General features: G+C 42.8%; 12 protein-coding genes across 18 annotated transcripts; 6 read left to right on the top strand and 6 right to left on the bottom strand.

Annotated features, from left to right (window-relative positions):
* Positions 1–176: 176 nt before the first annotated feature.
* LOC108147101 (60S ribosomal protein L34) lies at positions 177–1,059 on the top strand. Of its 2 annotated transcripts, XM_017273388.2 has the most exons (3): positions 177–227; positions 426–497; positions 558–1,059. In XM_017273388.2, exons 2-3 carry the CDS (start codon positions 433–435, stop codon positions 970–972), a joined length of 480 nt encoding a protein of 159 aa, XP_017128877.1. In that variant the 5' UTR covers positions 177–227; positions 426–432; the 3' UTR covers positions 973–1,059. The 2 variants fall into 2 exon arrangements, with proteins under 2 accessions (XP_017128877.1, XP_017128878.1); XM_017273389.2 differs by lacking the exon at positions 177–227 and having other exon boundaries at positions 423–497.
* Positions 1,060–1,231: 172 nt separating this feature from the next.
* Positions 1,232–1,684, top strand: LOC108147323 (EKC/KEOPS complex subunit LAGE3). The gene is made up of 2 exons (XM_017273750.2): positions 1,232–1,326; positions 1,384–1,684. The coding sequence occupies exons 1-2, from the start codon at positions 1,295–1,297 to the stop codon at positions 1,682–1,684; spliced, it is 333 nt and encodes a 110-aa protein (XP_017129239.1). The 5' UTR covers positions 1,232–1,294.
* LOC108147322 (phosphatidylinositol N-acetylglucosaminyltransferase subunit P) lies at positions 1,650–2,130 on the top strand. The gene has a single exon (XM_017273748.2). It carries the CDS (start codon positions 1,650–1,652, stop codon positions 2,124–2,126), a length of 477 nt encoding a protein of 158 aa, XP_017129237.1. The 3' UTR covers positions 2,127–2,130.
* Positions 2,117–2,847, bottom strand: LOC108147321 (pre-rRNA-processing protein TSR2). The gene is made up of 2 exons (XM_017273747.2): positions 2,687–2,847; positions 2,117–2,625 (listed from the first exon to the last, which is right to left on the bottom strand). The coding sequence occupies exons 1-2, from the start codon at positions 2,810–2,812 to the stop codon at positions 2,161–2,163; spliced, it is 591 nt and encodes a 196-aa protein (XP_017129236.1). The 5' UTR covers positions 2,813–2,847; the 3' UTR covers positions 2,117–2,160.
* A 199-nt stretch (positions 2,848–3,046) lies between these two features.
* LOC108147117 (DNA replication complex GINS protein SLD5) lies at positions 3,047–4,042 on the top strand. Its single transcript, XM_017273406.2, has 3 exons — positions 3,047–3,232; positions 3,297–3,750; positions 3,809–4,042. Exons 1-3 carry the CDS (start codon positions 3,122–3,124, stop codon positions 3,928–3,930), a joined length of 687 nt encoding a protein of 228 aa, XP_017128895.1. The 5' UTR covers positions 3,047–3,121; the 3' UTR covers positions 3,931–4,042.
* Positions 4,043–4,307: 265 nt separating this feature from the next.
* Positions 4,308–5,479, top strand: LOC108147286 (UMP-CMP kinase). The gene has a single exon (XM_017273702.2). The coding sequence runs from the start codon at positions 4,440–4,442 to the stop codon at positions 5,169–5,171; it is 732 nt and encodes a 243-aa protein (XP_017129191.1). The 5' UTR covers positions 4,308–4,439; the 3' UTR covers positions 5,172–5,479.
* A 222-nt stretch (positions 5,480–5,701) lies between these two features.
* LOC108147285 (charged multivesicular body protein 2a) lies at positions 5,702–6,926 on the bottom strand. Its single transcript, XM_017273701.2, has 2 exons — positions 6,519–6,926; positions 5,702–6,458 (listed from the first exon to the last, which is right to left on the bottom strand). The coding sequence occupies exons 1-2, from the start codon at positions 6,829–6,831 to the stop codon at positions 5,998–6,000; spliced, it is 774 nt and encodes a 257-aa protein (XP_017129190.1). The 5' UTR covers positions 6,832–6,926; the 3' UTR covers positions 5,702–5,997.
* A 522-nt stretch (positions 6,927–7,448) lies between these two features.
* Positions 7,449–10,268, top strand: LOC108147214 (exocyst complex component 8). Its single transcript, XM_017273579.2, has 6 exons — positions 7,449–7,521; positions 7,581–7,736; positions 7,803–8,133; positions 8,193–8,965; positions 9,348–9,877; positions 9,932–10,268. The coding sequence occupies exons 1-6, from the start codon at positions 7,482–7,484 to the stop codon at positions 10,115–10,117; spliced, it is 2,016 nt and encodes a 671-aa protein (XP_017129068.1). The 5' UTR covers positions 7,449–7,481; the 3' UTR covers positions 10,118–10,268.
* Positions 10,269–11,118: 850 nt separating this feature from the next.
* On the bottom strand, positions 11,119–19,414 carry LOC108147213 (protein groucho). Of its 6 annotated transcripts, none has more exons than XM_017273573.2 (14): positions 19,260–19,414; positions 17,848–18,192; positions 17,617–17,711; positions 16,776–16,839; positions 16,527–16,709; positions 15,901–15,933; positions 15,071–15,265; positions 14,910–15,008; positions 14,024–14,080; positions 13,711–13,887; positions 13,378–13,649; positions 12,018–12,691; positions 11,600–11,799; positions 11,119–11,527 (listed from the first exon to the last, which is right to left on the bottom strand). In XM_017273573.2, the coding sequence occupies exons 2-14, from the start codon at positions 17,881–17,883 to the stop codon at positions 11,420–11,422; spliced, it is 2,193 nt and encodes a 730-aa protein (XP_017129062.1). In that variant the 5' UTR covers positions 17,884–18,192; positions 19,260–19,414; the 3' UTR covers positions 11,119–11,419. The 6 variants fall into 6 exon arrangements, with proteins under 6 accessions (XP_017129062.1, XP_017129061.1, XP_017129066.1 ...); XM_017273572.2 differs by lacking the exon at positions 19,260–19,414 and adding an exon at positions 18,281–19,205; XM_017273577.2 differs by lacking the exons at positions 14,024–14,080; positions 19,260–19,414 and adding an exon at positions 18,281–19,208.
* An 833-nt stretch (positions 19,415–20,247) lies between these two features.
* LOC108147129 (enhancer of split m8 protein) lies at positions 20,248–21,027 on the bottom strand. The gene has a single exon (XM_017273420.2). It carries the CDS (start codon positions 20,927–20,929, stop codon positions 20,384–20,386), a length of 546 nt encoding a protein of 181 aa, XP_017128909.1. The 5' UTR covers positions 20,930–21,027; the 3' UTR covers positions 20,248–20,383.
* Positions 21,028–23,254: 2,227 nt separating this feature from the next.
* Positions 23,255–24,245, bottom strand: LOC108147112 (enhancer of split m7 protein). The gene has a single exon (XM_017273402.2). It carries the CDS (start codon positions 24,108–24,110, stop codon positions 23,550–23,552), a length of 561 nt encoding a protein of 186 aa, XP_017128891.1. The 5' UTR covers positions 24,111–24,245; the 3' UTR covers positions 23,255–23,549.
* Positions 24,246–24,396: 151 nt separating this feature from the next.
* Positions 24,397–25,927, bottom strand: LOC108147080. Its single transcript, XM_017273369.2, has 4 exons — positions 25,847–25,927; positions 25,403–25,784; positions 24,848–25,218; positions 24,397–24,445 (listed from the first exon to the last, which is right to left on the bottom strand). The coding sequence occupies exons 2-4, from the start codon at positions 25,427–25,429 to the stop codon at positions 24,397–24,399; spliced, it is 447 nt and encodes a 148-aa protein (XP_017128858.1). The 5' UTR covers positions 25,430–25,784; positions 25,847–25,927.
* Between the last annotated feature and the right edge of the window lie 251 nt (positions 25,928–26,178).

The following is a 26,178-nucleotide window of genomic DNA, read 5'->3' on the forward strand; positions in this document are numbered from 1 at the left end:
AATGCCATACAATTAATTTCTAATTGTGTATATAAAATATTCAAAATATATATATTTAAACATACAGATTTAAGGGACCGAATCGCATAAGCTTTTTTTATAATTGGTGAATCATGACCCAGTGTGAATTGAGTATCAAAGAAAAAATATCGTAATGCAAAACATTAATACAATACTGCCATCGCTACTTGACTCTTCTTCTTTTCCCTCTTTTGATTTTTTACGAAGTACGTTAACTTAATTTTTAAGTTCTTAAATCCGCAGACATCTCGCCAGCGAATGCAGCAAAGCGTTTTATTGGCGTAGAAAATGCGGCAGAAATATGCCAACTCTGTGTGGCACAACCACTTATGAGAACTTTTTTTGATCTTTTTCATGGAAATTGTTTTGGGAATTGTGCATTTTTTCGGGCGTTAAATTAGCAGCCCCAAAATGGTGCAGCGCCTGACTTTGAGGCGACGTCTGTCGTACAACACTCGCTCCAACAAGAGGCGCATGTAAGACGTGTAATCATAGTAGATCTTCCATATTGCTAAGATTTCCCCATTTGTTTACAGTGTTCGCACTCCCGGCGGCCGCTTGGTGTACCAGTACGTGAAGAAGAACCCCACCGTTCCGCGTTGTGGTCAGTGTAAGGAGAAGCTCCGCGGGATCACGCCCTCGAGGCCCAGTGAGCGCCCCAGGATGTCCAAGCGTTTGAAGACCGTTTCCAGGACCTATGGAGGAGTCCTGTGCCACAGCTGCCTGCGCGAAAGGATCGTCCGTGCTTTCCTCATCGAGGAGCAGAAGATTGTCAAGGCGCTGAAGACCCAGCGGGAAGCTTTGGTGAAGCCCGTCAAGAAGGTGGTGGAGAAGAAGAAGCCGGTCAAGCCTGTGGCCAAGAAAACGGCGGGAAAGACCGCCGGAAAGCCGGGCGCCAAGGTCGCCGGCAAGAAGCCCGCCCCCAAGGGAGCCATCAAGCCCAGGAAGTAAACCCCAAACCTGACATTGTAAGCCGAGGGATTCGATTGAAGCTCTGATATTGTAAAGCTTTTTGTAATAAAGAAACTACAAACTAAAGATGATTTCGCAATTTTACTTGTATCATGAGTTTTATAAACATATTGTCCATATAATAAGCTTTATGTCTTTTATCTACATACAAACAGCGGAACTCAAACTATTTGTTTGTTATTGTAAACAGCTGATTATGGGAAGCATAAACAAGCTGTATATGCTTCTTCTTCTTCTCCTTTTGCCATTCACATTGATCGGTGACATGTGAGCCATTGCAAATTGATTAAAAACTTTTATCATGCCGCAAATTGCAAAGAAACCAAATGAATCGTAAGTTTGCCTTGAAATAAATTAATTATATAAAATAAACATATTTTACTTAAATAGCACAATAAGAGTGCCGTTTGAGACGACGCGGCTGGCCGAGATCGCCCACAGAGTGCTCAGTGTGGACCAAGAACCTCGCCGGAATTTCGTGCAGAAAACATTGAGCCTGGAGGGCAATGTCCTGGTGGTTAATTTCCAGGCTGACCAAGTAAAAAGCCTGCGCACTGCTATCACCTCCTTCTTCGAGGGCCTGCTCCTCTGCCAGGACACCATCAAACAGTTCGGAGACTCCCAAGAGGACAAAGTAATCGCCGAGGGCCAAGATAATGCCGGAACACAGTCCGGCTCCGACTCCGCATAGGGCGATCTACGGATTCGCCTTCTATATGCTGTTTACGGTCCTTTTTTTCGTCTACGTGGCTTGGGCCCTGCTACCCGTGGAGTTTGGCCTGCATTCGTATCTGCCGGACAAATATTTTGCCGTGTTTGTGCCATTTCTGGTGCTGGTCTTCGCCTGGTTCTTTGCCTTCCTCATTTACCCGGCTATTAATCTCTCGATGACAGTGGATGTGGACGATATAGCCTCCGTGGTGGATCCCAAGCTGGCTCTGCCCAAGGGAGTTGAGTTCACCTCCTGGTCGCAGTTGCAAAGGGGCAAAGAAAGCCTGGAAGCCCAGTCCAAGAAGCCTTCTCCAGTGAACTGCAACCTTTGCAGGACATTCCACCAGCCCGTGACACGTGCTCCCATCGCACCCCTGCGTTTTCTGGACCTCCAGGAAGTAAATACAGCGTATTATAACTAAAAAACTAACAGGCTTTTAATAATCCCTAAGAAAATCACTTTCTTCGCACGGTGGTCCAGCCATCTTCGGGTTCCACGAACTCCTGGGCTTGTTGCTTGCGTGTTTGCGAGCGGGTCATCCTGCCACTGCTGCTGGGGGCATCATCTTCATCCTCATGGCCCATTTCATCGTCCTCGTCGTCGTCATCGTCGTCCATGTCCTCGTCGGAGGAAGAGTCTCCTTCAATGGGTGTGTAGGTGATCTTGACATCCGGACGCAGCCACTCCTTGCCCGCAGGAAGTTTACTCAGCTCCGCCTCGATTTGTGGATACTGATTCTGCTGGGCCAGCAGCTTATAACGCAGCAGATTGCGGCAAATTTCCGGAATGGAGTCGTCGTCGCACAGGGTATTAAACTCCTGGTCCATCAGCTCCTCCACGACCTCCTGCAGCTCGCCTTGGGTGATATTCTCATTGGACACACAATACTGATAGGTGTAGTCCATGATTTCGATGGCCACCTGGCAGGGTGTTGGGAATAGGTTAGAATATATGCTGTTTTGGGTGTAGAACTAAGCCCACCTGCTGGCCATTGCGACCGCCCATTCCATGCTCCACTGCCAGCCGAAGATCCTGCCAGTGGTTGAAGATCTTCTCCACAATCAGGCGAAAATTCTTCTGAAAATCGGTTTGTTGTGCGGCTGCCATCGCATGTGCTGTTCAAGTGTTGAATAACACAAGACGTTATGCCATTCGCAGGGAGTAGCTAACAATGTGGGTAACTAAATATATTTCAAATTTGAAATCTTGATTTTATTATATCCAAAACGAATTATATTTAAAAATTATCTTTCGTTTTTAATTTTTTGTCAACCCAATATCAAACTAATTTAAATGCTCGAATAAGGTATTTAAGTCGTCCAAAGTTTTAAATTTTTTGCCATTCCCACGGTTACGCACACATTTGGACTCATTGCGCCAAAAACTGCACCAAAATAAACAATATTCCCAAAAACCATGTCGGATATAGAAGATGTACCCGAAACCCAGATGGAAAACGATATTAGCGATGGCGCAGGATTGGAGGATGAGGATGACGACGATATGGAACAAATAACAGCTCAGAAGGTGAGCAACATTACAGAGATCCCGTTAAAACCCTACAAACTAAGCAGTTTCTCATTCCCCCAAGGTTCTGGAGATCCTGGAGACGGCCTGGATCAACGAGATGTGCGCTCCGGAGATCCTGCCCAATCAGACGGACATGCTGGAGCTGATGGTCTCCCAGGTGGCTCACATGGAGGAGCAGATGCGTGACCTGGACAAAAATGATTTCCGGGCCGTGGTACACTCCATGGAACTGGAGAGGGTGCGCTATATAATGGCCAGCTATCTGCGATGTCGCCTCCAGAAGATCGAGACCTTCACGCAGCATATCTTGAACCAGGAGGAGAGTCGCGAACCGGATGACAAACGCCTGTCTCCGGAGGAAACGAAGTTCGCCAAGGAGTTTGCCAGCAATGTGGACGAGTACTTCCACAAGGTGGCCACCCAGTACATGCCCAATCAGCAGAGAGGAGAAGCCGAACAGAGGATAGTGACTCCCAACCTGATGAGCCATGTCTTCCTCAAAGCAAACGTCGCTGGTAACAATCCTTAACAATCTACAAATGTCTATTATCTAAAGTGTTTCTATCATTTCAGTGCCCGCCGTGATCGTGGGCGTCGATGATGAGGAGGTGGACATGGCAGCCGGTTCCCAGCACATTATTCCCTACCAACTAGTGGCTGACTTGGTACAGAACAACCAGGCGCAACTAATTTAATAGGCTTATTTAACAGGTAATTTACAAAATAATAAAAGAAAACTACGAAAAACCAAAATGTTTGTAAAGGAAAAACTAACCAGTTGAGACTCTTCTCTTAAAGTTCTACAAATAATACATATTTAGGTATCAAAATTGCTATAAAAAATAAACAAAATTAAATAATAATATAATTTAAAAAAAGAAGAATTAGTATTCTCTTACAATAAGTTCAGTATTTAGATAGCGCACTGTATTTTACGATCCTGATCTCCCTTGCCATTAAAATATGTGCGCTCCCGCCGAAACCGGCGGCAGTGCTGGTAAACGCTCTTCGAACAGCTGCGCTTGTGCGTGAAAATAGTGGTGAGGTGTACCCAATGCGGCGCTCTATACACACACACTCACCACGCGTTAACATAAATGTTAGGAAAACGATGATTTAACATTTCTCTTGGGAAAATTGAGCATTGTTGCCGTTGAAAACACGTTGTTTATTTTTCCCCGTTAACAAAACCAACTATGGACGAATGAAATTGCTATTGTCATTAAGAGCAGCCATCGATTGCGGACTTGCACCTACAACGCTGACGCAGCAGATATTGCGCCATTCGAAGGCCAGAAAACAGACCATAACCACCGCCCCCAACCGACCTTACAAAATCGGAATCATGAGCGTGGAGAAGCCAAAGGTTGTCTTCGTTTTGGGCGGTCCGGGAGCCGGAAAAGGCACCCAGTGCTCCAAGATAGTGGATCGTTTCCAGTTCACCCATCTGTCGGCCGGAGACCTGCTCCGGGAGGAGCGTTCGCGGGAGGGCTCTGAATTTGGCAACCTCATCGAGGATTACATTCGAAATGGCAAAATTGTGCCCGTGGAGGTCACGTGTTCGCTGCTGGAGAACGCCATGAAGGCCTCGGGAAAGTTGCGATTCCTCGTCGACGGCTTCCCCCGGAACCAGGATAACCTGGACGGCTGGAATCGCCAGATGTCCGAGAAGGTGGACATGCAGTTCGTCCTCTTCTTCGACTGCAGTGAGGATGTGTGCGTGCAGCGGTGCCTGGGCCGTGGACAGAGCGGCTCCGGCCGGACGGATGACAACATGGACAGCCTGAAGAAGCGGATTCAGACGTACAACAACGACTCGCTGCCCATCATCAAGTTCTTTGAGGGCGCCGGCCAGGTCAAGAGGATCGACGCCAGTCCGGATGCCGACCAGGTCTTCGGCGAGGTGGAGCGGGTCTTTCTGGCCAGCGGCTTCTAAAATTCCTACTCAATTTCCGGTTCTGTGTGTGTAGTGCTATCTTTACTCATCGTTTGTACCCCTGCAAATATATACGCTTGTTACTAGTAATGTGAAAGGTAATTTTTCTTCACCCCGATAAGGTAATAGATACAAATACTATGAAAAGAGGTAGACAACTTTTTCTGTATCTTGTGAATTAAATGTGTATTAAACAAAAATGATTTTGAAGCTGGAATTAAAGTTATAATTTAAGAGAACAATTTATTTTGCAGACATTTTTCGGAAATAGGGCATCAAAAAGAAATAAACAAAACTAAGCAAACATAGTTGCGCTATTATCTCTGGTGTGAGTTCAAGTGTTATTTTACTTTTCATTTATGGCCTTTGAACAATACAAGTACCTTGTAAATGGATCTATAGTTCTCTTTCCAGATAAGAAAGTATATAGTATCTAGATAGCAATTCGAATTTCACATAAACAAAAGTATTAAATGCCAACTAGACAAATGCAACCAAAAAGTGAAAAGAACTCAGACTTCATCAAGAAATAACTTTGTAATTCTTCTTGCTAAAATTTATTGCAGACAGGTTTGAAATTCATATATTTTTTAAAATACCAAATTGTTGCATAGCCCTAAACTAAGAAGTATTGCCAATTTATTGAAAATACCTCTAGTACATCCCAATAAAGCTGGCAAATGGAAATTGCTCATCGATTTTTCAAACACGCAACGGAACGGAAAACACAAGCATTATCTTCTTTAATATAACATTCGCTTTCGGGAGATACAATCGGGCGGTGGCTCTTATATAAAATGGGCAGGCAGTGGTGCTTACAAATAGCTCAATCCTTGCGCAGCTTGTCCAGGCGCGCCTGCAGATCCGCATCGGCATCGGACATGGGCGATGAGGCGCCACTGCCGCCGGTAACACCTGAGCCCCCTGCACCGCCTCCTCCAGCTCCCCCTCCTCCGCCAGCTGCTGCACCGCCTCCCACTCCTCCGGCGGCCACAGCCTGGGCTTTCTGGGCGCCAGCTGCTCCAGCAATGGACAAAGATCCCGAGGCAGAGGGCAGATCTCCTAGTTGTTCACCCAACTGCAGTCCCAGTTCATCCAGCACTTGGGACACCACAGCATCCGTCTCCTCCTCATCGCCCTCATCTTCCATGGCATCGTCGATGGCGTCGTTGATCATCTCCTCCTTCATGTCCATCATTTCCGATTGCTTCTCGAAGTCCTGCAGGATCTTCTGGATTTGTGGGAGATTCAGCTGGCGGTTCATGTTTTGCATGGCCTTGGTAACACCTGGGAAATGGGGTTTACGGGATGATAAGCTAATGAATCAGCTGACGCTATGTATGTTACCCTTCATGGCCTGTGCCATTGTGTTCTGAGACTTGAGCGTCTGGATTTTGAGGGACACCGCCTGGATGTTAGCCTTCATCAGCATGAATTTCTTGGCATAGCGACGTGTGCGCACCAGATCCTTGGCCATGATCTTCACGGCATCCATTTGACCCTCCTTGGCCATTTTCTTAATGTCAGCGATGATCTTCTTCTCCTGCTGCTCCATTTTCATCCGCTCACGATCCAAGTCCCGCATCGCCTTGTTCAGCGCCCGCTGGTTCTTGCGCAGCATCTCATCGGGGCTGATCTTTTTGCCGAATAGCCAGTCCATTTTGAAGGATTTCTTGTGCTACAAGATCTAATCGTGAAGGAATGACGGAGTTTCTCAAAGATTACTCATCAACCAAAACAATAAGCGCAGGGTGTATGATTGTAAGGTGCCCAAGGCGTGTTCACGCGCACAGGGGAATGGCTAAACAGGAAGAAGCAGCTGTTGCCGGTGCACTTATTTTTGAGGTGTTCTCACTGCAGTCCCCCACTGCATTTTACTTTAAGTGCAACAGGTGGAAAATGGATTTGCATTCCGAATATTAAATATTAAACAATATTATAGCCTGATTCCATTGCCGCATTAGCGGACTTTTTAAATGTGCCTGATTCCATTGGCATCAGGCTATAATATCTTTAAAGTTTTAGAAAGAGTTTATAATCTTGTAGCTGCTTATATATAGTCATTAAATAAATACAATTTTCCTTAAAAAAATAGTTTTTTAAATGAATATAAGCTAAAGTGCTTTATAGATAAAGAATATACAAACTAGAATTTCGATTTCGAAATATACTTACTTATTCAACACAAACTTCCTAAATTCCAGTGCAAACGTAGTATTCAAGATAGTTTGAACCACCCTACTTTTGATCCCACCTGATTCCGCGTTTCGTTGTGAATGGTCTGCTTCAGCTGCAGTTTACATTCCAATTATGAAGGAGTTCGACGATTTTAACTTTAGCGTTGAGAAGTGTAAGTTTTCTTGGATTATTCTGTTTGGTTTGACTTCTAATGCACTTCCTCGCCTGCAGATACCAAAGACCTGACGCGAGAATGCGTGGGTGGCAGCGACTTGCAGCAGCGAAAGAAGGAAATCGAGGCCTACAATGAAACTACGGCCGCGACTCTCAAACAAACATGCAAAAAAAACTATATGGAATTTATACAGACGGCCAAGGAGATATCACGTAGGTTACGCCCTATGAAACACATATATTTTTGTTGGTAATATTAATATGCTATTTCAATCGCAGATCTCGAGTCGGAAATGTACCAACTGTCGCACATTCTGATCGAACAGCGTAACATTTTGGCCACCATGACGGATGGAAAGACCTCAAGTCGTCTGAAAGCGGAGAGTTTGGAAGTCGAGAGCTCTACGGCGGTAGAGGATGTGGAAAACAGCCATGCTACGCGGGCCGTCAAGGAAATGGTGCAGGGTTTTAATGGCAATCTCGAGGGCAAGACCTTTCTCAACGAGGGAGCCCTAATCGAATTGGATGCCAACGATTATCGGCCCATCCAGAGGGTTTTCTTTTTCCTGTTCAATGATGTGCTAATCGTCTGCAAAGTGAAGCATGATAAGTAGGGTTCCTTACTATATATTCTCGAAAAACTATTACTAATAAATATATATCCCACAGGCGCTTGGACTTTCTCACCGAGTACGATCCCAAGAAAATAGCTGTCATTAACATCAAGGATTTGGATGGCGTCAAAAATGCCATTAATATTATCACACCAGATGGGTCCAAGATTTACCAAAGCATTACGGCAGCAGGGAAGACGGAGTGGATTGAAAAACTCGAAGAAGCCTTTCGGTTCGATCAGCAAAAGAAGCCCAAGAAGGGACAGGCTCCGCAGCCCCCAACTAGAGTCAAACAGCAGTCGAAAGCTTCCACCCCGGAGAAGGAAACAACTCCTCAGAGTCCCGGAGAGCCAAAGTCTCTAGAGGATCAGACACCCGAGTGGCTAAGCACGGCCAGTGAGGAGATCCAAACCCTGGTGGCGCAGCGGCACTTTGAGGATGCCCAGGAGCTGATCAAGCGCACCCAGGACTTCATGCGCAACGAAAACAGGAAGAAGATTCCACTGGCGGACGTCATTGAGAACAAGGTGAAGCAACAGGAGCTGAAGCTCATAAATGTCCTGCTGAAGGAGCTGTCCAACAGTCACAATCGTAATCTGCAAATCGCTCTGAGAGCTGCCAAGCGTCCGCTGAAGATCCTCGTCGAAATGGGTCGCTACCGGCAGGCGAGTGCCACTCTGTTGAAGGTCTGCGCAGTCAGTTTAAGGGTGGCGCAAAGGGAGGCCCGCAGGAACAATGCGGATATCTCGGAGCTGTTCTTCTGTGATCTTACGCAGGTGGCCTGCGATTTCCTCACCGCCTTCGAGCAGCAACCGGCATGCGTGAGTGGTAAGTTGCGGCAATATTCCCCAAAACAGTCACGGTTTTACACATATTTAAAGAGAACAAGACTATGGGCCGAACTCCAACTTAAAATTATGACTAACAACATTTCATCTTAAATTAGGCGTTAGTTTTTCATTAAAGAAATGTAATTTAGGACTGTTACGGCTTTAAATTATCTTTTTTTAAGTTAACTACTACTATGTTTTATTAATAGTGAATTACTTGTCCAAATAAGGCGTTATCTTATTTGAATTTTGACCCACCTTAAACTAAATTTTTAAGTAATGGGTAATGACACGTTTTGACTACCTGAACTAGAGAAATGACTAAAGTAAGATAACAAATTAAATAAAAATGTACGTTAATTATAAACCAAATATTTCAGCTCTAGTGGTGTGGTGCAATGCTGAACTGCAATATTTCGCCAGCCAGTTGATCAAACACTACCTGACCAAAGGCACCTCTCTGGAGACAGTAGCCAAGTGCGTGGAGCGAGTCCGCAAGCCCTCGACGAAGCTCACGGAGATTGGTCTGGACATTAGCTACCATTTGGAGGGATTGCTGCGCACCACGCTCGAGTCGCTGATCGAGGAGTCCAAGGAGAGATTGCTGGATTCTGTGGGACGCACTGAGGAGAGCTGGCAGCCATACAACCTGCAGACCAAGTCGAATCTGAAGCGACTGCTCCTGGAGCTGGACGTCTTGGGCATCGATGTGCGGGCGCAGGCCACTGGCGACACTTGGATGAACCTTACCCAGTCGACGGTGGTCTTCATTCGGCACTTTCTGCAGCTCACCGAGCACTGTGGCTGCCTAGCCAAGTGCGAAACCCTGCTGCAGAGTCTGGAACTGCTGCTCAAGGAGCTGTTTGTTGCCCAGCACTCTTTAAAACCGCCCAGCGATATGGCCGTGAATGTAAGTTTCACATAAAGTTGATCATTTCCCTTTTTAAAACGTGTCCACTTGCAGCCCAACTTTGTAATGAAGAACAAGATATTTTTGGTGGACAATCTGCTGCCCATTGCCATTGAAAAGTTCCGGCAGATCTCTGGCCGTCAATGCGAAGGATTGCGGGAGCTGCACACGAAAATGTCCCGCCAGCAAGGTGCTCCTTTGCCGCGCCAGCGAAGCGTCTACACCACTGATGTGTTTTAATAGCTATTGGCCTGGAGATTTACTTTCGATTACATATAATTTTTTATTTTTTCGTTTTGCTTCAATTATTTATAATATAATTATATACATATATAACCACAATAATAATAATATTTGTAAAATTAAAAATCGAAGCGTGTGCTGCACTCTATCTCTTGCTTATTACAATTTCGCCGTTCGCATTATATATATAATTGTAAATATATATATAAATCGATTCGTTTTCATATATACTCTAAACACTAAACAATTTAGCTGTGTTCTACTTTTCGGTTTCGGTTGTTGATGCGGCTTTTGTTGGGTTTAGCTGCTCAAAATATATAGGATTTTACAGTTGGTTCTGAAGAGTTTGATTCACACAAGTAATTCCACAATTTCCATTTCCTCAATACATATTTTCAAATTACATACAAGCAAAAGCCGACTGCTCTGAGCACTATGTGACCCCCAATGCGAGTGAGTGTTTCAAAAGTTGTTTCCGTGTTTAATTTATAGTGTAAAACTCTTAACTAAAATGCTTACTAAGTATATTCATGTATATTTATATATATATACCTTCTTTTATGCAAAATGTGTTTTGTGTATTTTTTGTGTATGTGTGTGCAGGGGAGCTGGGAGGTAAGGAAACTGACAACTTAAAAATTACATTTGTTGTTGCATTCGCTGTCTGACTCGTCAGCTAAATTACAAAAACCGTTCACATAAAACAAACTAAAAGCACTCGCATCGTATTTAAATCTTTTGCTCAGCTGGTAATCATAATCTCAACGCTCCTGCAATTGCAATGACTATTCCACTTATCCTTCTATTTGTTTTTATGTTAAGATGAACGTAGGTAGGTATCGCCGACTGTTTTCTGTTTATGGTTTCATTTTGTTAATTTTACAACATACTCATTACTCATACTGTTGCTCGCATGCATTATCATTTTATTTCGCTCTGGTTCTGGTTCTCTTTTAACGTGTTTTCTTTTCTTTTTTCTTTTAATTGCAATTTGTGTGTTCAACTTGTTGGTTTGTTTTTATTTATTGGACTTAGCTTAGGCTTAGTAGCTACAAGTACGCTTAAAATTTTAGTTTTTTCATTTTTGTATATATATTATAGAATTTTCATTTTTGCTTCGCTTTTTGATGCGTTGCTACTGCCGCCTTTCTTGTTGCTTCTACTGCCGATGCTGCTGGTGTTTTTCTGTTATATGCATGATTTCGAACATTTTGTTTGTTGTAGTTAATTGTTTTTGTTGTTGTAATAAAAACTATACGAGCTTATTACAAAATGAAAAAACTGCTTGGTTTTGTGGATTTAATAAATAACTTCGTAGACAGTAGCCTTCTTATCGCCCGAACCCGTCACAATATATTTGTCGTCAGTTGATATGTCGCAGCTAAGTACGGATGATGTTTCCTTCGACTGAAAAATCAAAATCGAGGCATTATAATTTTAATTTAATTCAATAATTTTAATTCAATTCAATTCGCTCACCTGGAATATGCTGGCACCGTAAGGTGTTCGCCATGCGTTTAGCAGGTTGTCTTTGCCGGTGGAAACGAACCATTTGCCGCAGGCGGCAAAGCGCAGCGACAGAACGCAGCTCTCGTGCAGATGCAGTTGATACTTGTCCGGTTTCGATGCGTGCAGCACCTCTACATGCGAGTTCTCCATTCCCACAGCCAGCCAGTCGCCTGAAGAAAAGGCAAAAATGATTAATAAACTGTGTAAATTCAATCTAGTTCTTGCTCTAGACATTAACACAGACAAACAACTTTTTAAAATGATTTTACAAGCCAAATTAAAGAGATTTTTGTAATATTAAAATGTTTTTAGAATTCGTTTCGAAAAGCTTTTGAATATTGCTTAATTAAACAAGGATATAAATCAAATACAAATTCATTTTCCTTACCTGTGGGACAATAGCCGAGCGAGAATATTTGAGAGCTGAAGTCGTGCTGTTGCAGCTGGCGACCCTCGCGCAGATCCCAGGAGCGCACCGTGTTGTCCAGGCCGCCCGTCCACAGCCTGGAACCGTCGGGACTGATGTCGATGCACGAGGCGCCGTCGGTGTGGCCCTGGAACTGTCGCACCAGGATCTCGTTGTGCAGGTCCCACACGGCGATGTTGCCGTCGCTGCAGCACGAGAAGCACACCTTCGAGTCGGGACTGATGGCCAGGGCGTAGCAGGCGGGAGCCGCCGAGGTCAGCTCGGCCTTGATGCGGGGCGTCGGACTGGCCAGGTCCCAGATGGACAGGTTGGACGCCTCGCCACCCACGATCAGCGTGCGGCCGTCGGGCAGCAGCTTCACCGAGCGGATGTAGTTGTCGCGCTGCAGGCAATCCAGCTGGCTGACGGGATTCTTGTTGCCCGGCTGCGAGATGTCCCACACCTTGACGCAGCCCTTGCCGCCCGTGTACACGTACTTTGTGGGATTGGAGATGGTTACCGCGCAGACGACCTCTCCGTGCGACAGCGTGTTGATCTGACGGGCGTGCCGGGGAATCCCAACGCCCACCAGCGCGTCCGGCGGGAACGGCACCGGCTGCAGGCTACCCTCGCCGTTCATATGGAAAGAGTATGCCCTGCGAGAGGTAAGAGGTGTTAATTAGTTTCTTTTAAGATCCGGTATCAGAACTAACTAAATTAGCTTAATGATAATTAAATTATATTAATTTGTACTTTGTATTTATTCAAACTGTTTACGGAACGCTAAAGTTTGAACGATGTATGTCCAAAGTTCAATGGGGAGCAACTGACCCAAGACCCTTTACGGGCAGAAATGATAAGCTCTCGATTGGGCTAATCCTTATATGCTAATCAAACTTACATAAATAATTGAATTCAATTACTTATTAAAGTTATTCAATCTTAGAATGAAAATTCCTATTAAATAATTATCTAAAACATTTTGCAGATAATTTTAACTTGTCGTTTTAGAATTTTTAAGTGCTGACAAAAAAAATAATAAATAATTAGATAAATGAATTTTAATCAATGATCATAAGGTCACCCGTTTTTTGTGCAAAATTCAAATCGAAAGATTCAAGTATCATTTAATCCGATTTCGATTTGATACGTGATGGAAAGATTTAAGTTTCGCATTAGCAATCAAGTTATTTCAGAAGCAATAGCTTTTAGTCTTGGGCCAACAAAAAATAATAGATCCTATTCCTACATATAAACATGGAAGATAGTCTGTATTTATCATGCACAAATATGTTCCATGGTCCCAAAGCCAACAGTTTCCGAATTAAACCAAATAACTTACGGCTTTCCACCCGTCAGGGCTGAGGGATGTGGAATGCCATTGGTTCGCACATGCGCGTGCGGATCGTACGGCATTGGTGGCGGTCGTCCATAGGCTGGATCCGACGGAGGACGCTGGTAGGGATCGGCTGGCCGCTGATACGGTGCCCCCGGATATCCGGCTGGCGGTGGTCCCTGCGGCATCATTTGTTTAGGATTAACGCCTGGCGCCGGAGCAGCGGCGTTCGGTGTCGGTGTGCGTGCCTTTGCGCCCGGTGTGCCCGGTTTTTCCATCTGAATGGGCGGGATTTTGATAAATATCTATACTTTTTTGACTAGTTATTTCTCTTCTTACATCTTTTGTCTTGAGGCTGGGTGTGGAACGTGACGAACTGGAGCCGGACCGTGAGGGCGGACGTTCCTGCTTAATGCCACTACTGCTGGGCTTCTCCAGGCGCTCGCCATTCAAACTTTCCCGATCTCGGACCTCCATTGACACGTGCTCGCCGTTGGGGCGCGGTGAGTGGGATTCCTGCAAGGCACATTCACGTTTTTAGTATTCATTTCATAGTGGGTAAACAGAATAGCAAAGGTGTGGTTTTGGTTCGGTTTATTTTCGGGGTTATTTGGGAATGGTTGCATTGAATCTGGGCCGACACTCAACTCACCATTTCATTTGCAACATCTACGACTAAATCTTGATCGCTTTTCTCGCCTTCATCGTCCTGGAAATAATTTTGAAAAAAATACAAAAACAATATAAATCAAAATTCATACAAAAACCCACAAGGCACAACAGCAATAGCAATAGTTAGTACAGCTAATTTCTGATTTGTTCTGGTTCTCACTTGCTTGTTTGTTATGAAATGAAAACGTTAACGAACTTCCAAATGGAATTATTTAATTAGTATTTTGCAAGTTAAATCAATTTTCAGCCGTTTTCGATTTTATAATAAGTAAACACATTTACCAACATTTAATCACTTAGTACTAAACAAAATTTTCATTAAAGAAGAAAATTTAAGCAAGGTTTTTAGTAAGTTAATTAATTCGTTGAAGCTCTTTTTAATGAAAAAAGTAATTTAAGACAACTTGTTTCAAATAACGTCAGTTGTTTATAAATAATTATAAATTATTTCTCACCGGAATAGCTAATAAATGTTAAAAAAATGCAGTTAAAACTAAATTTATTTAAAGCTTGTACAGTACTTCTACGTTAGAATAAGTATTTATATGTTTTTATAATAATCCATTCCAAACTAGTTACGAGAAAGTGAAACCGGAACATTCACCCTTAAATCGTAATGTTTTCTTTAAGGTGTTAGTACTATTTTTTTATCTCTTACGAATTAGTAATATAGGTTTTGTTAAGCATGATTTGGGAGAGTGTTAGCAGAATTGGACAACAACAATGGATAGACTACGAGGTTTTTTTTTGGTGAGTTGAGAGACAGCAACAGCTCAGATGAGATGACAGTTATCGGTTATGTCAACGCGAAGATGGATGTTACTACCAGTGTATAATGCTAACACCGAAATAAGCTGGATACTCACTTGCAGTTTCTCATCTTTTCGACGCTTCGAGTCGTTCTCGATGTCCAGCGGCGAGCGTGTGCGGTACTTCTCACGATCGGCCGGCGAAACCGAATTGCGCTGCAACATCAGCATTAAAATGAGCTCCAATTATGCAGAATTATGACTTGGGGGGTACTCACCAATCGCTCCTCGGCGGCTGCTGGCCCTTCCAGACCCGTTGGCTTGATGTCCGGCCTGTGGTGTTCGGGCGGTTTGTTCAGAAGACCTTGTGGTCCGTGTGGCAGGCCCATGGTGGCGCCCAGGGCGCCAAATGGATTCAGTGCACCCATCGGCTGTGGCGGTCCGCCCGGCACCTGCTGGGCGTGGATCTGTTGCTGCAATGGAACCATGAAATCGCATGAAATCGGTCGTGGGCGATGGTGGCTTTCAAAATTAACATCGTGCTTTGTGAGAAAATGAAAGCATTGGAATGTGTGTATGTGTGTAAACACAACAACGACATTAACACTAAATGGTCTTTGCCGCAAAGTATTATAATGTTGGGTTTATATACATAGCAACCACTTCAAACCTCTGACTTAAAATCATATACCTCAAATAAATATATACAATAGATCGATTTCATGTTCTTTAATTTGTAATTAATTATCCATTAAACTTAATAAGGTGGAACAAATAACCAAGTTACTTCTTATAACTCAGAGTTTCTCTAATCATTCAATTACATTTTGTAAATGCTGTTACAGAATGAAGTAGGTATGTAAGTATTGAACATCTCTCTAACAACTTAAGACCATATAGAGTTAATAAGAACAGCAACAACAATTCGGCGGCGTATGAAGCGTTATTAAAACAAAATAAATATGGACAATCAGAGAAGGAACAAGAGGGAATGAGACAATTTAAGCTGTAGTTGTAGTTGTGGCGGTGGCACATTCGGCGGATGCAGCGGCAGACGGCAACAGTAAACAAACAATAAGAAAATGAACTTGCAACGAAACAAACTTACTAAAAGTTGCTGTATTCCATGTTGCTGCTGATGCTGCACAACGTTGTGTTTGGATTGGATTGGTCGAATGCGAAATCATAACAAATTAGGAAGTAGAAAAACAAACTCAAATCAAAGGTAGCCCAAAGAACAAACTGAACTGAAAGGATATACCCCACACACTGTTGCCACTTTGTATGATATTTACTTTAATATTGTTTAGGGAAGTCGTTAACATCTCTAGAAATTAAAAATTTGGTTTTTCTGCATAAAAGAAATTGATCAAAATTGAGTAAGGTGGTACTTATTACGTGTCTTCTTTAAAAACCATTATTACTCTATTAAGTTCATTGCCATAATTTTTTTGTTATTTACTCATTGAATTAATAATTTATATTAAACCTAACTTTGTTTCATTATAATTTATAAAACTATAACCCAAGACTGGGCAATAAAATAAATGTGGATTTTTACTAGTTTTAAAGTTTTAAAATAATTTCGTCTGCTTTGAACTTCTTTAAGTGGCAACCAAGTACTCAATCCGCCCTACTCCCTGCTTGACTCTAGCTGAAAATAGTTCAACCGGCAATGCCCGTGTTGCTGCTGCTGTTGCCGCGGGATCCATCGTCCGACCTCGATCCACTTACCCCAATGATCAGGTTGAGCTCCTGCATCGTCACCTGCTTCGCCCGCTCCACTGCCTGCAGCACTTGCTGCTGGTGGTCGGCCTGAAGGAATGGAAGTAGCTGGTTGATCAGTGTGTTCAGACGCTTGGCGATCTCCGTCTGCTTGTGCATCTCCACGTTAAGGCCATAGGACATCTCGTAGTACTGCAGATAGCAAGGCAAGGCATTAGCTAAAGGGACTTCGATAATTTGCGGATCATGCCGACTTACCATAACATAATGGCGCTGCATCTCCGTCTTCTCGTTCGACAGCTTCTCGCACTCCAATTTGATGCTGGAATTCACAGGAAAAGTGATCAACGGGCAAATTAGTTGGGCGACGGAAGCGAACAGAACGCAAGGAAGCGGCGATTGTGGAGCGTGGAGCTGCGGCTGAGGCGGCGCAGGTTAATCCTATGACAGCGGCGCATATGGCGCGCCAAACCGGTTTGCTCAGCTTTTTGTTTTACTTTTCGCAAAACGCAGACGCAGCATCCACACTCACACAAGTACACTCCCATACGATGGCGGTACAGCGAAGGCTTTAAAATGTGAGTTCTTTAGGGCATGTTATTGTAGAAGTTTCTAATAGTTTTCGTTTAACCTCAACCAGATTAAGCCCTACGTTCTTGAAAATAATAGCTCTAATAAAAACAATATGTGTATGGTAACCACTTGTCTTTGAACATTTCAATGTTTATCTGCCTTGTTTTTAATCAAATTTCGTGGAGAAACGAATCATAAAATTTTCGGTTCCATTGAATTGAATTCTTTAATTAAAAGTCTTATCTACATTTTTGGTAAAACGTTTGAATGATTTTATATTTCTTACATGAACATGAACTTATAATTTCTTTGACTTTAAGGGCTTATAACCTTTCATATTAAGTATCAATCTGACTCTAAACATGAATAACTTGTGGGTTTTTAATTCTACTTTTTTAAGTTATCCTTAAATTTGCAAAGGTATAAAATCATAAATAAAATTTAGCGTGTTTTGAAAACAGAAAATGAAAGCACGTGATGCTTTTTTTTTAGGTAGCATTCACTGTGGTGTCCTTTCAATACTTGCCTGTGGTACTGCGCCTGCAGGAAGTTGAATTCCTCCTTGATGCGTTCCAGTGTGTCGGCGATGGTGAACTTGATTGGACCCTGAGGAGGTGGTCCCTGCGAAAGTGTTGATGGGTGGCGGGTCAATAGTGTGGGCGGCACATGGCAAGGCGGCGGGGTAGATAGAGACAGAAACACAATTAGCACAGATTTGGGGGCCAGAGATTGGACCCGTCGGGTCTGGTGAACTTACCCCGGCGGCGGGGTGGCGCACCGGTGAGGGATACATGTTGTTGTTAGGCTGGTATGTTGCCGGCTAGAACAATAGCGATAGTTCCGAGGTGGACACCGATTTCCCGGAGCGGAAGTCCTTCTGCTCCTCTTCCTTCCGGTTATCTTTGAACACTCCACTCTACTTGGAAACTCCTCTTAAACGATGACTATATGTGTATTCTTTTTGCCAGAGTTTTATGACTCTTGTTTTTTTCTTCTTTTCTTATATTTTCGATGGCAGTTTCAATTTTATATTATTTTTTCCGCAGGCGGAACCGGCACTTAGTGGCACTCCATGAGTGGGCTACTTCGCATTTTGCATATCCTGCGAATGGAATTTTAGAACATATTTGCTTAGTTATGCTTTTTCATATTTTTGCACCATTTTTTTCGATATGTTCGCACGCACGTACATACACACACACAGGCACGCGGAGCCAGCGAGACACACGCACACTAGCGCAGGAAACGGGAGCGAGGGTACGAGTGTGAGTGTTTACCGCCGAAAAATCAAGCGCACAGTTGCATGTGGCCCAGAAATTGTTACGCAAAATCACTGTTCGATTTTCGGGGGCCTCCGTGGCCACTATTCCAGTTGTTAAGTTGAAATGGAGGGGATTTATTAAGGGAAAATATTACACTTTTCTTTCGTAAAAACAGCACACTCCGCACAAACAACATGCGAACATATACAGACAGACTGCAATTAAACAGGGTTGCCATGATGGCCGAAATACTCCCAACAGCTTAACAACTTTTCATAACTTTCTATTAAAAACATTGTTTACTATTTCACAGTTTTGTTTGATTATCTGGCACTGATTTAAACCTTATAATATTTATTTAAATATGTAAGCAATGTGATTTTCGTACTCTGCGCGTCAGGCGGCAACTCTGTTCTTTAGATACGGGCACATACATAGAAACCAGCGAGTGGCTAAATCACACACACACGCGGGAGGCGCAAAAGAAAAATTATACTGTGTCCTATACAAAAAATAAACAAAAGCAATTAAAAAAAGCGAGATAATGGCCGTACGAGTTTTATGCCCCCGGATTAGCACGTTTTATCGCCCGCATTTGCTCTTTTTCTCTGCCAGCACTCTTCTGATTTTAGAAGTATATCGGGATTTTGCCACCGAAAAGTGGGTAAATTATTTTTTAACTTTTCGCCCGTATAAAATTGCCGTTTCTGCCGACCGACCGCGAAGTGTCTGACATTCGTGTATGTGTTGGGCAGCTTTGGCGGCGGCGCTCTTTTGCTCTCACGCACACACACACACGCTCTCTCTCCGGCTCTACTACACGCGCACTCGCTGTACAAACGCGGCTTGTAAATGGCGTTCTCGCCTCAATATATTTTTGCAACAAATTTTGCACGCCGATTTTCACCTCGGTAGCACTCGATATCCTCGCCGTTGGGGTCAGCTGGCAATTAGGGGGCTTTTGGGGCATCGGCACTGCCCGTTTCTATTTATAATTTCCTATTTTCCTATCCGCGACACACAGACCGCGTCGGTCTCAGGTATGCAATTTTCGCTATCGCTTATCGATATGTCCGGGGCTGATATCGGGCCACTCGTTTTTTTCGGCGCAGGGTTGCGTGCGCCAGTGTTACAAAGTTTCTGTATTGCACGTGTAATCGAACTAGTTACACTGCCCAAAATTTAGTGTTTTGTATGCTGGCTAAAAACTTATTGCTTAACTACCATCATAGATTTTCTGGGTCACCACCAACATGGAAATCAAAAAAATTATAATGCTTATATACATCTTGCTCTTCACATGTGATTAGGGATACAGATATTTGAATAACAAACTTGCGCGCTGAAAACTTAAATGTCTATATCGACTTCAAAATCTTACAATCTTAACAATTAGTGAAAAAATATATAAATTTTAATTATTAGACATATATTGAAAGAAAAAGAATTGTATAAATGTTAGGAAAGGATTTTTTTTAAAAATTTTAAATATTTTTTTATAAAAATATAAATTTACAGATTTAAAAATAACAACCAATTTGCTTATCACGGTATCTGTTTTCAATTTGTATTTGGCGCTCGTCTTTCGAATTTATGAAAATCGTGTGCTTAGGCCGTTATGACCAATAGAATTTTTTTGTTTATAAACAAAAATAAAAAAATAAAATACATTTATTCATTAAAAAAAATGTCACAACCGAAAAATATATAAAAAGTAGTTCATTATTAAAAATACGTCATGAACAAAATTAGAATTAGCCTGTTGAAAAGTTTTTTCTGCGATAAATTTTTATTTATCTAATTGGAAGATGAGTTTCAATTGCCAACTAGAGTGCTGAAAGAAAGGCTGAAAGGTAAATTTCCCCCTCACAAAAACCCAAATAAGTAAGCTTTGATTTTCGTTTAAAATTGGTTTATATTTGTTCTGCTAGTGGTTTTTCAATTTGCTATTTTGTTGCCATCACAGTTGGGCTATCACAGATGCGTTGTTGGTTGGTCCTGCCACTCCACCTTCATGCCACTTAATCCCTTTTACCAGGGGCGCCACAGGGGCTGCTGCTGTTCCATGGGCTGTGGTGAGGGGGCGGGGCTGTCGCAGTCGCTGTGATATCCAGAGGAGGCGGGGCTGAGGGGCGCCTTGTCCAACGAGCAGCAGTCCATGGAGATCTGGAGGGAATTCTGGGCGCTCTGTGCCTCATGGAATTGCTGCAGGTTCTTGTAGATGCGGCCCAGGTGAGTCATCACCGATTTGCCCAGGTCGACGCTCATGCCAGGTGTGGAGGCCATGACACGTGACACCTCGTTGACGGCATTCATGTAGCCATTCTTGAAGCTGTCCAGGGGCAGGGCGGTCTCTTCCTGAACCACCTTCTTTGGGTTCTTTTGCTGGCGCATGAAGACCACCGCCGACTCGAGCATCTCGGCCTTGTCCATCCGCAGGATGCCATCATCACCTCGGAGTTCGGCGACAAGTGTTTTCAGGTTGTCCAGGCACTTGTTCATGCGGGCCCGTCGCTGACGCTCCAACAGGGGCTTCTTCACCTTCTGGTAGATCTGGGTCTTGCTCGTGTATTCCATTTTTGAGTTGGGTATTTACGTTTACGTAGATTTAAAGAATTTTTAAAAAATTGTTTAAATTTTGTTCTTTTTTGGCTGGTTGTTGCCTGCTCGATGGCGGAATCGTGAGTGATATTCAGCTCTGACGAACCCTGCTCTTTTATACGGCTCCCTGGGCCCTGAAATCCACCCTCTGGTACGCACCTTTTCTGCCCTCTCTTTCACGCGCATGGCAAAGTCCTGAACATGCCGTCTCTTTTGCAAGGAACAGCTGCAACTTCGGAGGACGGAGGACAATCCTTGTGGCTCGTGGCGTGGGAACCGAGCTGAAAGTAAGTTTCTCACACAATTTTTTCTCGTTTGTTTTCCCTTTTGGCCACATGCTTCGCTCCGCTCCGCTTCTCATTTTTTTTCGAGTTTAAGGATCAGGGCTCATTTTTGCAGCTGTCGCTGTTTTTGGCTGTTCGCATTGCTTTTTGGGCCGGTGTTATTATCCTTAATGCATACTTCACTGCCTCATCCTGTCGCTTGGAATGGGTAGTTGGTTCATACATGGGTACATGGGATCGGGAAGAGGAGGAGGTGGGGATCTGGTTGTGCGTGGGCTGCTCTGGCATTGTTATCCTGCCGTGCCATCTACTCGCTTATTGTTTCATCAATGCCTGCAGACGATGATGGCATAATGCCCCTACTCCTGTCCCGATCTCCGAACTGGAGATCTCCTCTTTCCGTTCCCACACTGCCCCGTCGCCGAGTGTTTATTGGACACAATTAGTGGATGTGGCATATTGGCTTCGTGCCGGGTCGCCTTGGTTGTTCGATCGTTGTTTGGTTTACGATGGGTGGTTGTGGTTGCTTGGCAGGGGGACGTGGGTCAAACGGGCGCAGAAAGTGTGCCCCGCATGCTCGACTCGTGGCTGAGGTTGAGTACTTATTGCCCGGGTGAGCCCTGTGCCGGAATGCCAGCCTATGGAATGTAGTGAACTCCCTGTTACCCTCCCAATTGGCATTTAATAGGTAGAAAGATTGAGTTGGCTAAATAATGTTCACACCTATTAAACATTTTTGGGAGTTTAATAATAATAAGATTAAAAGAAGAATACTGCCGAGGTAATATTGATGGAATGACTCTTTCAAAAGAAAATATGTAAGAGTAGAATTATATTAATATTTTTTATATTTTATTGTAATATTTATTATTTTATTGGAATTGATTTGCAGTAAGTGCTTTACATTAATATGGTTTAAAGAGTGTAACATAGGATTGTGCCATTTGGGAACACCCAATTTGGAAAACTTATTGGGCCAGGGAGACATTTATTAAGTGATCAATTGCACACTTCTTAGAGTATTTAAGGGTCAAAGGCTAATAAGATGTTAAATGGTACAGGAGCTTAGCATTAATAATTACAATGTCTACCTATCGGATTTGTATCCCTCCCTTTCAACCCCCAAAAGATGGTGATACTTTGACGATAAATTAAAATGAAGAGGGGATGAGCAAAAATCTTGAGATACCTTAAGACTAACATTTATTAGGTAATGATATGACATTTCATTCATTATTGTAATGAACAGGGGTGCTCATTTTGAGAATAAGCGGTGAACAAGACGTTAAATGCTTGTACCTCCCTTGCAATTCCCAATAGGTGTTTGATTAATTCCAACGAAAATACTAAGAGGGGTTCGCAGGCCTTTGATATAGGACAAATATAATAGACCTCATTATCGATTAGTAGTTTATAAGTGTGCCGACTTACCTTGAACCCCCTTATTGACTGTTTTAGATAATTAAAATAGTTTCATGGTCAAAAAAATATAATACGGTGTAAAGAATATAATAGCTGCAGTTCGTTAATGGATTTATTTAAGATTAATGTTTAATAATGCTCAGATTAATAAGCAAACTGTTTTTTAAAGTGTAATTCAAAGATCTTTAAAAGAAGCAAGTTTTAAAATGGCCTATATAACATTATGCTTATATATATTATAGTAATGCAAGATTATTTAATGTTTACTTTGGTTTCCTTATTACATTGAACTTGTAATTGGATCTGGTTATTAACTTTGCTCTTTAAAATAATGATGGGGTTTCATTTAATGAACATAATTTATAAAAAGTCCATTAATTTAAACATGTATTCAATAAGCTTATGCACACTATATTTATGTTTATGAATACGTGTAAATAGTACACATTAAGTTTTTTTGACCATAGAACATAATGGTTTATTTGAAGAACATCCTGTGGTAGGTAGAAAATATTTAAGTACAAATAATGCCAATGAATCCAATAAGAGAGAGCTGTAAAGTAAGAATACCCCAAATAAGAAGTCGGTGGTTAAATTTCGTTTCGTTTGTTTTGTATTTCTTTTCATTTTGTATTTTTTTCGTGTTGTATTCTTGAGATCTCTTAGCTGGTTAACATTTGTATATATTTAGAGTAAAAAACAGACTTCTGCTCGATTGAGTTAAGACAAAAGTTAATAAAGCGTCCCTATCACAGACTTAACTTAGAAACCTAAAACGTGGTAACGTAACAAATAAATGAGGATCATTTTAAAGCATTTTCTAAAGCTGCGTTTCCAATTGCGCGATTGCCCGACGGCGATTCAGTTCTGGGATGTTTTAAATCTGGTCTTTACCAGGGACGCCACACCTGACCGGGGCTGCTGATCTGGAGCAGGGATTCGTTGTCGCTGGCATAGCCACTGGAAACGGGGCTGATGGAGGAGCAGGAGCTGGCACTGGAGCAGGAACTGGAGTTGGAGTTCGATCCGCAGATGATGCTGAGTGGGGTGTTGACGGCCTGCGATTGTTCCATGGGCTGTTCCAGTTGGTTGAGACGCATGCCCAGGTGGGTCATCAGGGTGGTTCCAAAGGCTACATCCACTCGGGGAAGGGAGGCCAGAGCACGGGACACTTCGTTGGCTGCCCGGATGTAGCCAGCACGGAAACTCTGCTCGGGATTGGCGGGAACCTGCTTCTTCGACTCCTTAAGCTTGCGGAGGTGCTGCACGGTGACCTCCAGAATGTCGGCCTTCTCGAATTTGGCATCGCCTGTCTGGGAAACACACTCGGCCATCAGGTCTTTGAGTTCGTCCAGGCACTTGTTGATCCTGGCACGACGCTTGCGCTCCAGCAAAGGCTTCATCACCTTGCGGTACTGGTAGGTCTTGGACATCTCGTATTTGGTGGCCATTGTGTTTAATGTTATGTGGGTTTTGGTAACTTTTAAAATGACTTGTTGTCCAAGAAGAACTTCTTCTCGATCCTTCAGTGGAATAAGAACTGAGATGTTGCCTGCACCACGATTGCGTTGGAAATGTTGCCAACGTCTCCGGTTACCGCTGCTTTTATAGCTGCACGTGCCGTTGCGAGAGCGTCTCGTGCTCAGCGCACGCTGCCTGGAGAAAGAGAGAAAAGAGCGCAGCGAAGCCTCTGGAGAGCCAGAACCACCACCTGCCGAGCAAACTACTCTCACTCAGTCACTGGGACACGATCCTCTCGCCTGCATTTTCGGTGGTGGGTTTTTCTCTACAAACAAGTTTGGAACACAGCTAGGGTCAGTATAATATGGGCTCGCAAAAATATTATAATTTCCTTAAGGTGTTAAGGTGATTGTAAAATGTTTCTAAGCGAATCGTGTTAAATATTTTAAAGTTAAGTTCATAAAGTTACTGAACGCATTTTTAAATTTAATAAATCTTTTAGTCTTAATATTCCATACAAAAGTTCTTTACATTACTCGGCCCAGCCTCAAACTATTTCACAAAAATATATATTTTTAGAATTGCAGAATTGATATGTTTAATATGCTAAGGACTATTTTAATCAGATGAAATATTCTTTACTCATAGAATTAAATATTGTGTAAGTTTTAAAAAAAATTTCACAACAATTTCAGTATAATAAACTATATTACTAAAATCCAAAAACCTAAAGATCTTTAAAAACCATTTCCAGTCGTATTGTTGTGATCCCAACTGTGTTTGCTGTAAGTGAGTCTTGGCAGGGGATGAAGATGCGATGGTGCAGTGGTGGTGGTGCGACGGTGGTTGCACATGCTGCTTCTCTGTTTTCCTTTCCACTGACATTCGAATCGTGGGAAACACTTTGCCCTCAAGTTTCCCACAAGATTTTTCTCGCTCGTTGGTGTTATAAGTTATAATCGGAGGTAGTGCGAGTCCCGAGTTCCGAGCTCCGAGTTTTGAGCCCTTATGCACATGGCACAGTGGGTCGAACAGATGAAACACAGGCGGGAATTTTTGTGCGTGGTTGGTTGAATGAAGTTTTTCAGGATTTTCCACCTAGTTGAAAATTTAGGACTACGGATTTTACGCATCTTGTTATCTACTTGCTAGGGATATTTTTTTTGAAATACTTCAAAAGGTCGTGGGAACGTGTGTTTCGGGATGAAGGCAATAGGGTTTTCCAAATCGTAATTGTTAGTTTCTAGGTTTTAAAATTGTAGGACTTTTCTTACAGCCTTACCTTACGGATTTTTCGGGTCCAGTCCATAACTTGCTACGGTTAATTTAAGAAACTTCCTTTAAAGATCGTGAGAATGTGAATTTTCCGTATCCGGTTCCTTGGTTTTTCCATGTTGTGTGCAATTTTAGGACTTTGTAAAAGGTCTCTATGCAGGTTTTTAACTCTGTACCTTACGGATTTTTCGGTGCCTGATTTCTACTTGCTACGGTTAATTTCTGAAACTAACCGATGCATGGAAGTCCGACTTTATGGGAAGTTGTAAATTTCTAGGGACTTTTACGGAAGGTGTTTCATGCGTAGTACTTTGTACTTTACGAATTACCGTGGCCGGACCTCTACTTGCCGTGGATAGTTTTCGGCGGCTGTGACGGTGCGTGGGAACCTGAATTTTTGGAAACATTTAAAGTCCGTGCATGTTGAGGCGTCATAATTTGACCAACTCACCATTTGACGGGTTTTCTGTGCACAGATGTGTGAAACATAGGACCTTTAGTGGAAGGTGTTCCTTGCTGGTTAACTCTGAGAAATCGTACATTTTTGTATTTTTGTAAAGGTTAAGAAATGGGAAGCTGACAAAAATTAAAAATACAAATATTTCATTGTTGGCAATTAAAAATGGTTTTAAGTTCTAAAAGTTTTTATGTAGTTATTTAAAAAAGAAATACAAATATTTGTAAGACAAAATTAAAGTCACCCCTTAACAGTTTCGAACCGATGTTAAATTCCATTTGAACCACTGTAAATCTGACCGAGCTGCTTGTGCGAGTCACGGGTAG

The sequence above is a fragment of the Drosophila elegans genome, unplaced genomic scaffold, assembly GCF_018152505.1.
Source record: "Drosophila elegans isolate 14027-0461.03 unplaced genomic scaffold, ASM1815250v1 contig_476, whole genome shotgun sequence".
NCBI lineage: Eukaryota > Metazoa > Arthropoda > Insecta > Diptera > Drosophilidae > Drosophila > Drosophila elegans.

Excerpts from the sequence above, each read along its gene's own strand:
- LOC108147101 (XM_017273388.2), top strand. The coding sequence starts at position 433 with ATGGTGCAGCGCCTGACTTTGAGGCGACGTCTGTCGTACAACACTCGC. Across the intron at positions 498-557 it reads CGCTCCAACAAGAGGCGCAT|TGTTCGCACTCCCGGCGGCC; the intron begins GTAAGACGTGTA and ends ATTTGTTTACAG.
- LOC108147323 (XM_017273750.2), top strand. The coding sequence starts at position 1,295 with ATGCCGCAAATTGCAAAGAAACCAAATGAATC. Across the intron at positions 1,327-1,383 it reads GCAAAGAAACCAAATGAATC|CACAATAAGAGTGCCGTTTG; the intron begins GTAAGTTTGCCT and ends TTACTTAAATAG.
- LOC108147322 (XM_017273748.2), top strand. The coding sequence starts at position 1,650 with ATGCCGGAACACAGTCCGGCTCCGACTCCGCATAGGGCGATCTACGGA.
- LOC108147321 (XM_017273747.2), bottom strand. The coding sequence starts at position 2,812 with ATGGCAGCCGCACAACAAACCGATTTTCAGAAGAATTTTCGCCTGATT. Across the intron at positions 2,626-2,686 it reads GCGGTCGCAATGGCCAGCAG|GTGGCCATCGAAATCATGGA; the intron begins GTGGGCTTAGTT and ends ACACCCTGCCAG.
- LOC108147117 (XM_017273406.2), top strand. The coding sequence starts at position 3,122 with ATGTCGGATATAGAAGATGTACCCGAAACCCAGATGGAAAACGATATT. Across the intron at positions 3,233-3,296 it reads AACAAATAACAGCTCAGAAG|GTTCTGGAGATCCTGGAGAC; the intron begins GTGAGCAACATT and ends CATTCCCCCAAG. Across the intron at positions 3,751-3,808 it reads CCTCAAAGCAAACGTCGCTG|TGCCCGCCGTGATCGTGGGC; the intron begins GTAACAATCCTT and ends CTATCATTTCAG.
- LOC108147286 (XM_017273702.2), top strand. The coding sequence starts at position 4,440 with ATGAAATTGCTATTGTCATTAAGAGCAGCCATCGATTGCGGACTTGCA.
- LOC108147285 (XM_017273701.2), bottom strand. The coding sequence starts at position 6,831 with ATGGACTGGCTATTCGGCAAAAAGATCAGCCCCGATGAGATGCTGCGC. Across the intron at positions 6,459-6,518 it reads AATGGCACAGGCCATGAAGG|GTGTTACCAAGGCCATGCAA; the intron begins GTAACATACATA and ends CCCATTTCCCAG.
- LOC108147214 (XM_017273579.2), top strand. The coding sequence starts at position 7,482 with ATGAAGGAGTTCGACGATTTTAACTTTAGCGTTGAGAAGT. Across the intron at positions 7,737-7,802 it reads GACGGCCAAGGAGATATCAC|ATCTCGAGTCGGAAATGTAC; the intron begins GTAGGTTACGCC and ends TTTCAATCGCAG. Across the intron at positions 8,966-9,347 it reads GCAACCGGCATGCGTGAGTG|CTCTAGTGGTGTGGTGCAAT; the intron begins GTAAGTTGCGGC and ends CAAATATTTCAG.
- LOC108147213 (XM_017273573.2), bottom strand. The coding sequence starts at position 17,883 with ATGTATCCCTCACCGGTGCGCCACCCCGCCGCCGGG. Across the intron at positions 16,710-16,775 it reads TGCAGCGCCATTATGTTATG|TACTACGAGATGTCCTATGG; the intron begins GTAAGTCGGCAT and ends TGCTATCTGCAG. Across the intron at positions 13,888-14,023 it reads TAGATGTTGCAAATGAAATG|GAATCCCACTCACCGCGCCC; the intron begins GTGAGTTGAGTG and ends TGTGCCTTGCAG.
- LOC108147129 (XM_017273420.2), bottom strand. The coding sequence starts at position 20,929 with ATGGAATACACGAGCAAGACCCAGATCTACCAGAAGGTGAAGAAGCCC.
- LOC108147112 (XM_017273402.2), bottom strand. The coding sequence starts at position 24,110 with ATGGCCACCAAATACGAGATGTCCAAGACCTACCAGTACCGCAAGGTG.
- LOC108147080 (XM_017273369.2), bottom strand. The coding sequence starts at position 25,429 with ATGGACTGGACCCGAAAAATCCGTAAG. Across the intron at positions 25,219-25,402 it reads GGACCCGAAAAATCCGTAAG|GTGGAAAATCCTGAAAAACT; the intron begins GTAAGGCTGTAA and ends ATTTTCAACTAG. Across the intron at positions 24,446-24,847 it reads TGGTTTTTAAAGATCTTTAG|AGAAAAACCCACCACCGAAA; the intron begins GTTTTTGGATTT and ends ACTTGTTTGTAG.